At 43.7% G+C, this 9,819-nt stretch overlaps 1 protein-coding gene across 1 annotated transcript; it reads right to left on the reverse strand.

Moving 5' to 3' along the window:
- Nucleotides 1–205: 205 nt before the first annotated feature.
- Nucleotides 206–2,567, reverse strand: LDOC1 (LDOC1 regulator of NFKB signaling). Its single transcript, XM_039874760.1, has one exon. The coding sequence runs from the start codon at nucleotides 2,379–2,381 to the stop codon at nucleotides 1,938–1,940; it is 444 nt and encodes a 147-aa protein (XP_039730694.1). The 5' UTR covers nucleotides 2,382–2,567; the 3' UTR covers nucleotides 206–1,937.
- Between the last annotated feature and the right edge of the window lie 7,252 nt (nucleotides 2,568–9,819).

Here is a 9,819-nt window from a genome sequence, read left to right on the forward strand (position 1 = left end):
GTAACAGCCCGTGTGTACTGTAGCAGGGAGAATCCTAAATACCTCATGGGTGTGACTTCATCAAATTCACACCTCTGAGGTAATCAGTATCTCATTTAATCCACAGAGTGGTTTACCAGTACAAATAAAAAAAAATACCCAGCCTCAAAGGATCTTCTTAAACAATAAGGAAATTTATTATCAAAATTCATTATTAGTCCTAAGGTATGGCTGGCTCCGGGCATGGTACAATGACATTTGGGCAGATATAGATGAGAATGAGAACTCTGTACTCCTCAAATCCTCACGAACCTTCCTGGATGGCACAGGCAGACCCCACAAATCCCTCAAGCAAGCTTCTCTGATTTAACATTTCAATAACTTAACCTGGGATAACGACCTCACAAAGGTATGAAGATTCTTCTCAGCACCCCGGGCACTCCCTTAAGCTTCTGAGCCCCCTCCACCCAGGCCCACTGATCTCAGAATAGCTCAGCCATAGAAGGTCTGGTTCAGGAGATAGCCAGGCACCTTGCCAATTTCCATATACAGGAATCTGGGGCACAGGTATAGGTGAGGATTCTAAGGGTGTCTGCCCAAGGAGGGTGAAGCATTGAGATCAGGCTCTATTTGCTATAGTGCACTTACTCAGGATCCAGAATTTAATGTTAGCTCAAGCACCTGAAAGGGGGATTAACAAAGTGTGCTCCATTATCAAAGCCTGAACTCAATAGCACCCCACAGGCAATAATGATGAAGGGGCAGAACTTCCCTGGCAGTGTTGAGAAAGAAACCAAAAGGCTCAGGAAGATAGGAACATTTTATGTGTCCTGATTTATGCCTGTTGTCTCAGTCTAATCATTAATAGTGCCCCTTTTCACTCTCAAAAGTGTCCCAGTGTGGGATAAGCTCATTCGCCCTTTACCCATGTCACCCTGGAGGCCCCAGAGGACATTCCCTTCACCTGAGCTTTAAGAAATGCCTTGGTAAGAGAACCAGAATCCCTATGAAGCCCTGTGGTAGCTGTCCTCTGTAGCCTAGAGATGACAATGGAGAACATTGAGATTGAACTAAGTTTCCTGATCTCAATAGGAATAATGGGAGTCAGAGTGAGAGTGGTAGAGGCCAGTGATAGCCCTTAACCATTAAAAAGACACTCCTTTTTTTCCGCAGTGCTTGATATTTATTGAAAAGAACGCCAAATGCTTTTTCCAGGTAGTAGTGAGAAGCTGGGCTAAGTGCCTGTTTTGGTTTGTTTTTTAGTGCTTTTGTCCAAATGCGCACATCTGTGGGACTGCTGCAATTTTTAAAGGAAAAATGACAGCTGTGCAAAACTGGTGCATAGGAGAAAAGCAATGTCTACGATTTAGCTGCCAAGCACACTAGGCCTCTGCAGCAAGCACGGGAGAGCTCTGGAAATAGATAAGGAACTAAGTAGGTTGAAAGAGTGGCCCCTTCAGGGCTAGGCGATCTGTCCAAATAAATGTCCAAGGAGGTGGAGCCAACTCAGGCATTTTTCTAGGTTGGTCCTTAGCTCCAAAGGCGGCGGTCTGTCGCTGAAGTGTGGTGGACGGTGGTGTAGTGGCAGCTGAAGTCTCTGGGCAGATGTAGGCCTGGCAGTTGGCAGGGCTGTGCATAGTCTGACCAGTTTGTAACAGGGACCTGCCCTATAACTGGGGCTCAGGACACAGTCCAAATTAGCAGGGGTGCATCCTGGGGCTAGCCAGAGTGGGTGAGAGCGCGCTTCAGAGCGAACCCCCAGCCCCAGCAGCAGGTAACTAACTGGAGCACAATTCCTGGAACAAAGACAAGCACTCTGGGGACGACGGAGAGAACCAGAGGGCACGGGTAGGGTAGAAGATCCGAGGGCTAGGGGGTACACGACTGCTCAGGGCGGGGCTGGGGGGAGGTGGCGGCGTGAGGGGCCCTCCCCCTTGGAGGCCCGAGGGTCTCCGGGCCTAGTAATCATCTTCCTCTTCGTCATCACCGTCGACTTCTCCGTCGTCGTCCCAGCCAAAACACTGTTTCATCTCATCAAGAAAGGCCCGGTAATCACTCAGGATGGGGCTATCCATCTCGATGTAGGGCACCACCCACTCCTCGGCTTCCCCGGTGAGCAGGCTGATCAGGAAGGCCACCTTCATGGCGTCGTTGCAGAACCGGTTCTCGTTGACAAGCATGTAAGACGCCGTCTGCACGATAAACTCGGGGAGCCGGGAACTCTCGCCGTTAAACGTTTCGGGGAAGGGCACCGGACAGCTCGGCGGACGTACCTGGCGCAGCAGGGTGGCCCTCTCGCACACCAGCAGCCGCAGCTGTTCCATGAGCTGGCTGTTCTCGATGCTCAGGGCGCGGTGCCGCATCAGGAGCGCGTGCAGCAGGAGCACCAGCTCGTCCACCATGGCGAACAGCTTGGAAGGGCAGGACTGGGCTCAGCTCTGTTCGGGTCGCCTAAGGTGCGCACGGACGCCTCGCAGGAAGTGCGTGTCCAGGAGGCGCGGGTGGCCAGGGGCTGCGCAAGACCCGCCCACAAAGTCGCTCACGCGGCCGGCGCGGCAGCGAGGGGGGAGGGAGCGTGCCCGCAGAAGATACCGGCGCAGCGTGGGGGCGTGGTCAGAGTGGGGTGGGTCGCGGCGACGTGACCGGGAGGGCGTGGCCAGGGAAGGGGCAGGCAGGGTCTTGAGGCTGAGAGCTGGTAGTTCTCTAGACCACGGCAGGGAACTGTGGCCAATCCCTGGATGTGAGACCGGTATTAGCCGGGACTCAGCCACCGCTGATACCCATCTCTCAGAGAGGACCAACCTGTTCAAGTTTAAAGGATTAACCACCTTTCAACCCAGCCGACTCACACAATTCAGTGTTTTCCGATGGGCCTCTGGCCACCAGATTTCGTTTGTGTGATGTTTGTTAACACATTTTCTTGTTTATTTAAATCTCATTCACCCAGAGTGAGCTATTAGCACTGCTGGCTGTAATGCGGGAGTTACACGTTCTTTAAGAGTAATGAAAGAACCTCAGGGGTTCTGTCTGTCAGACAAAACGGTATTTAAACAAGGGTTTTCTTTAGCTGGGAAGTAATATATCTATCTTTTTATTATTTTTCTAAATATGGAAGTATGAAAAGTTCTGCAAAGTCATCTGATAACTTTCAGGCATCCCGCCTATCTTTGACTATTTCATGTACTAATATTACTGTCCCTTGACCACTGGATATTATTCTTTGCTTAACAATGAAGACTTGTGTTGGTAAATGGTTTTGTTTTTCTACTTTGAATGTGATTACTCAAATAGTTATGTCCAAGACCTTACAACCAACATTTTCTGTTGGCTTTGCTTTTAAAATATATTCCCAGTCGAATCACTGTTTCCACTACCAACCAGATCCCAGCCTTTCTTTCTTTCCGGGATTGCTGCAACTTATCTCTTAGCTTTGACTCTTCTCTTCCTACAGCCTATATATATTCTCTACACAGGTACAGGAATCCTTTAGAAGAAAATTTAGATCTCTTCATTCCCCTGCTCAAAACCTTCCAAGAGTTTTTTCTTCTCAAAATAAAAAGCAAAGACTTAGTCGTGGCCAACAAGGCTCTGCCTCACCTTCTATGCCTCTGCACTCCCTGCTGTGCTCTAATCACGTAGTCCTTACTGATTCTCACACACATCAGGTAGCTCTGGTCTCAGGACTCTGGTCTAACTGGACTCTCCCCAGTTAGCTGCCTGACTCCTTCTCCCACTGTTTTCGGAGAGGACTTTCCTGACCACCTCATCTATCAGAGCACCCTGCTCTCTGCCAGTAATTTCTAACCCCTCACCATGCTTCATTTCGTTACATAGCATTTATCATACTGAGAAGGGACATCACTTGTCAAATTCTTAATCTTTTAGCAGGAAATGAAATGGGACATCTCCTGCAGAGTTAATCTTTTTAGTAAACCTAGTTAAATTTTCTTCCCTTCTTCCTTTGGAAAAAAAGGCCCTCTCCTTCAAATCCTGATAATTGCCCAAACTGGTGACTCAGATCCTCTGGCTACTGATAAGGGTCATCAGCTCATTGTTAGCAGAAGTGGTATTAAGCCAGACAGGGCCCTTAGAATCTGAGAGGGGAGCGGACTTTAGGCCAAAGGTCTTTTTTCACTCTTTAGGAAATATCTTAACCAAGCCTGTTTCCCTTTACTCGCTTAATAGGCAAATCAATAATAGAAATTAATAGATATGTAATTTAAATAATAAGTTTCTATCTTCTTTTCTTTGTCTAGGGACTGAGGTGGCACTTTAGCAAGAAACCCAAAACCCCACCCTGACTGAGGCAGAAAGAGAAAGAGCTCCATGAAACCCCTGTAGGCAGGGACTACACCATTCTCAGCAGGAAGCGAATCTGGGAAGAAGAAGTGCCCCCCCCATCCCTCAACATTCATACTAATAATAAGATTGGCTCTTAGAGTTAGGCAGGAAAATTAGTTAAGGGGTTGCGGGTCTGCCTGCAAAGACACTGAGGTCATCCTATCCTAGAAGGGGTCCGCCCTAATCCACCCACAATTAAGCAAGCCAAAAGGCATTTTTTTTTAACTCAAAGAAACCATTTGGCAGAGAATTAGGTACCAGTTTAAGCCAGTCACTCACAGCTGCGCAATGAAGGCCCCAACGACCTTCAACTCACCTGAACCTCATTATACCATCATTATAATATGATGCATATGCCCAGAAGTTCATTAATATCATTATAACAGACTGAATTCTGGGAACAAACATGCGCAGAAAGCAAATGATGAATCACTGAGTCCTGTCAATCATAGTTGTCAATCAAGGAAGCCCACCCCTCTAAGAAAAGTAACCACCCACAGCAAATAGGGATAAAAACCCCCGAAGGCTTTATCGCCAGGCCTTTTGAGCCACGCCTCTCTTGCTCAGGCCCGCTTCACGTCTGGAAGTGTACTTTTCCTTCTAATAAAGCTTTGCTTTTCTACTGTATTTCGATGTCTTGCTCGATTTTTTGTTCGAGACATCAAGAACCTGGACAACGCATCGGGAAAGGATCCCCACTCTCCGGTAACAATACTAGCAGCCATCATATCATATATGTTGGTTCATTGGTCTGCCTCCACTTCAGAACGTAAGTCTCTGTGGACAGAGACTTTGCTTTATTAGCTGCTCTATTCCTAATGCCTGGAAAAGTGCCCGGCCCAGAGTCAAAGCTCCATAAATGTTTGGCAGATGAAAGATTCTCCAGGTATAGATGTTGTGATAAAATTTAGAAGGGGTGGCTGCACAAAGTGTCCAAGAATACTCTTCAAACTGTCCAGTATGTTCTATCTCTAATCATGAATCAGTCTCCATTGTGAAATGATGACTGACATAATAAAAACAATGGTTAAATAATTTTTTGAACCCTCTTCAGTCTTTTTACAATAGAATTGAACAGGCGTTCACAGAAGTGAGAGGCTGAGAGGAGAGAAACAGGGCCAAGGTCCAAGTAGGGAAAGGAGGAGGGATCACACTGCCGATTGGGTGGGCAGGAAAAAGAGCAGGTAGAAGGGACTCTCCTGTGATATCAGTCCTCCACTAGATGAGAAGCCTCTTGAGGCCAAGCAGGAACCCTTTCTCCTTTTATCTTCGACAGCTGAAAATGTTTACTAGGTGCTCCATAAATGTTTAGTGGATGGAATAAAAAAAACAGGAAATGTCAGAGATAGGTTTCTGGTCATGTTGACCGTTCACAACTCAGACCATTCACTGCCTGGGGCAGTGATGAGTGTCCAGCTCCACTCTCCATGTCCAGACCCTCCTACAGGAAGAGATACCCAGGGTTCTATTCTCAGGAACACACATCTTATGGCTGACACCAGATCTAGCAATTGACATGGTCTGCATCTTTGACCTTGGAAAAGGACCATGCACAAATATGGTCACTATATGGGCCTGAGACCCAGAAATAAAAGACTTGCCTTAAACTGGGAGAACAATACTTTGATGATGCAGTACCATAGCTGCAGCTTCTCTGACTCTGATGCATGGGCCTTTCCAGTGAACAGTTATTATCCCCTGGACTTCTGTGAATCAGGTCAGTCTGGTGGGAACCCAGAGATGATTAGGCCAATCCTGCCCTAGTCCTCTTCCTATAAACCCATGACAGAGGAATCCAAAGGAAGCAGCCACTGGTATCACCTCTGAGGGGTCTCCGAGTTCCTAGGAAACAAAAAAATGTCCTTGCTAGACTGTGCACAGAGCTGAAGAGTAACTTTGGGAGGTGCTCAGAGGAGAGACAGGCAGTTCCTCAGTGACCCTCGTGGAAGCAGTTGGGAAGATGAGTATTATGAATAGACAAAATATATAGAAATATGATATTCATATTCACCAGCTTCCCAGTGTCCATGATGCTCTCCCACCAATGCTAAGGCCTATGAGCCCTTCCTTCTTCATTCTCCCTGCTTAGGGCTGCATGTTGCCTTACTTACTTCCCTTTCTCCTCTCAAGTGACCCTTGAATGTTTCTTTACACCTGTTTGAAGATGCTGTGGGCAGAGGCACAGTAGACCATGTGAATTATCTAAAGCTCAGAAACTTTATCAGGACAGCTCTGGCTCGGAACAACCCAAGGGTGGTTCGGACTCCACTATTTGACAGGGGTGTGATCTCTGGTGCTTATCACTCCCACTACTTTCCATGCTCAAGCCTACTCTAGAAGCTAAACTGTAAATTTACCTTGAAACAAATATGAAATCATCCCTCAGTTCTTCAGCCTCCTATGCAGTGTGTACATATGAGGTGAACCAACCTGGCACTTGAATATGCAGGCAGAAGCAGAAAGTAGTTTTGGAGGGGAAATTTGTGAGAGGGTCAAATGCCACTAAGATCTAGGCCTGTGTCCATAGACCCACCTCCCCCTCCTTTTTCTTACTAGGTGCGGCTGGAGCTACTTTTTACAGTAACCACATCTAGAGGACTATGGAGACCTCTGGTCTAGAGAGAGAAAGAAGAGACTTAGCTTTCTCCCTCTTATCTTTACTCTCTCCAGCTTACCAAAATGCCTTGAAACATTTTTACATGTTTATTTAAGTACTAAGTTAATGTATTTGTATGCTTAAAAGAAATTAAATATTACTGCTGTGTTAAAATAAAAAGGAAACTTTCCTAAAACCTCTCTTTTGCCCTACAAAATGTTTCTAAAAATCTCACTAAATGGGATTGTTGGAAATACAAAATTCCTTTTCTCCCTCTCCCTACTCTATCTATCTATCTATCTATCTATCTATCTATCTATCTATCTATCTATCTATATCTATCTATCTATCTATCTATCTATCTATCTATCATTCTATTGTTTGAGGAATCCTAATACACATAGTTCTGCTAACAAATATATGTCAAACCTTACATGTCAGAAGACGTAGCTAGAGTACAAAGAACTATTTCTTTTTTTAAATTATTTATTTTTGTTACAGTGACAATGGTTAATGAAATCCAATATGTTTCATCTGTAAACTTAAACAGTAAGGCATATATATATATATATATATATATATATATATATATATATATATATATATTTACATTGCGTGTTCACTTCCCATAGTTAGTCTTTTTCTGTCACCACTTATTTGACCACTTTACCCCATCTACCTTCCTCTTCCCCCCACCCCCTAACTCTGGTAACCTTTAGTCTATAGTCCATGTCCATGAGTCTCTGTTTGTTTGTCCTGCTCATTTGTTGCTTTTAGGTTTATATCCCACATATAAGTGATATCATGTGATTTTTAACTTTTTCTATCTGGCTTATTTCACTTAGCATGATTATCTCGAGGTCCATCCATGTTGTCGCAAATGGCAGTATTTCATCTCTTCTTATGGCTGAGTAATATTCCATTGTATATATGTACCACAGCTTCTTTAGCCAATTATCTATCCTAAAACACTTCGGTTGCTTCCATGTCCTGGCCACTGTAAATAATGATGCTATGAACATCGGTGTGCAAATATCTTTTCGGATATGGGTTTTCAAGTCTTTGAAATACTCAGTAGAGGGATTGCTGGATCATATGGTAGATCAATTCCTAGTTTTTGGAGAAACCATCATACTGTTTTCCATTGTGGCTGTACCAATTTGCAGTCCCACCAGCAGTGTATAAGAGTTCCTTTTTCTCCACATCCTCTCCAACCCTTGTTATTACTTGTCCTGTTGATTACAGCTATTCTAACAGGTGTGAGATAGTATGTCATTGTGGTTTTGATTTGTATTTCCCTAATAGCTAGCAATGTTGAACATCTTTTCATATATTTGTTGGCCATTTGTATGTCCTCTGAGGAGAAGTATCTGTTCAGGTCCTCTGCCCATTTTTGATTGGATCGTTTGTTTTTGTTGCTGTTATTGAATTGTCTGAGTTTTTGTTATATTTTGGATATTAGGCCCTTATCCGTGGCATTGCTAGAAAATATATTTTTCCATTTGGATGGTTGTCTCTTTAACTTTTTGACAATTTCTTTTGCTGAGCAGAAGCTTTTTAGTTTGATATAGGCCCATTCATTTATTTTAGCTTTTATTTCCCTTGCTTTTGAGGTCAAATTCATAAAATCCTCTTTAAGTACAAGGTCCTTGAGTTCAGTTCCTATGTTTTCTTCTGTGCATTTTATTGTTTCAGGTCTTATATTCAGGTCCTTAATCCATTTTGAGTTAATTTTGGTGACTGGTGAAAGACAACAGTCTAGTTTCATTCTTTTGCAGGTGGCTTTCCAGTTTTCCCAGCACCATTTATTGAAGAGGCTTTCCTTTCTCCACTGTATGTTTTTGGCTTTTTTGTCAAAAATTATTTGCCCATATAAATATGGGTTTACTTCTGGACTCTCGATTCTTTTCCACTGGTCTGTGTGTCTATTTTTCTGCCAATGCCATGCCGTTTTGATTACTTTCTCCTTGTAGTAGAATTTGAAGTCGGGCAGAGTGATGCCTCCAGCCTCGTTCTTTTTTCTCAGGATGGCTTTGGTAATTCGGGGACTTTTGTCCTTCCATACAAATCTGATGATTTTTTGTTCTATTTCTTTTAAAAATGCCGATGGGATTTTGATGGAGATTGCATTAAATCTGTATAATGCTTTAGGTAACAAGGTCATCTGAACTATGTTGATTCTTCCAACCCAAGAACATGAAACATATTTTCATTTCTTTGTATCTTCTTTGATTTCTTTTAATGGGGTCTTATAGTTTTCATTATATAGGTCCTTCACATGTTTCGTTAGATTTATTTGTAGATATGTTATTATTTTTGTTGCAATTGCAAAAGGAATTATTTTTTCCACTTCTTTTTCTGATGCTTCATTATTAGAGTATAGGAACGCTATGGATTTTTGAATGTTGAATTTGTATCCAGAAACTTTACTCTATTTGCTTATTGTTCCTAGCAGTGTTCTTGTGTAGTCTTTAGGGTTTTCTATATAGAGAATCACGTCATTTGCAAATAGTGACAGTTTGACTAGTTTGTTTCCTATTTGGATGCGTTTTATAAATTTCTCTTGCCTGATTGTGAAGAGAAATTTTCCGCTCAATGGCTAATCTTGTAATCAGCTCTTTGTTCTGCTTCTGAGGACATGCTTGCTGCCTAGGCCAAAGAGCAGAGTGATCTTGAGATCAACTGAAAACTCACCCTCCCCTTTGATTGTTCTGTCTTGATAACAGACATATTACCTAAATTCCTCTTTGATAATCTCATGCTCTGTAACTGCCCATAGCCCATAGCAACTCCCGTGGTAACCATCTCAGGACAAATCAACCTATCAGCCCATGCCAAGTGTAACAGTGCAGATATAAAAGCAAAATTTCCCCTGAACTCGGGGCCCAGATCCTCAGATCGCT

This window comes from Pteropus medius, unplaced genomic scaffold (assembly GCF_902729225.1).
Source record: "Pteropus medius unplaced genomic scaffold, Ma_sr-lr_union100, whole genome shotgun sequence".
NCBI classification, from domain to species: domain Eukaryota; kingdom Metazoa; phylum Chordata; class Mammalia; order Chiroptera; family Pteropodidae; genus Pteropus; species Pteropus medius.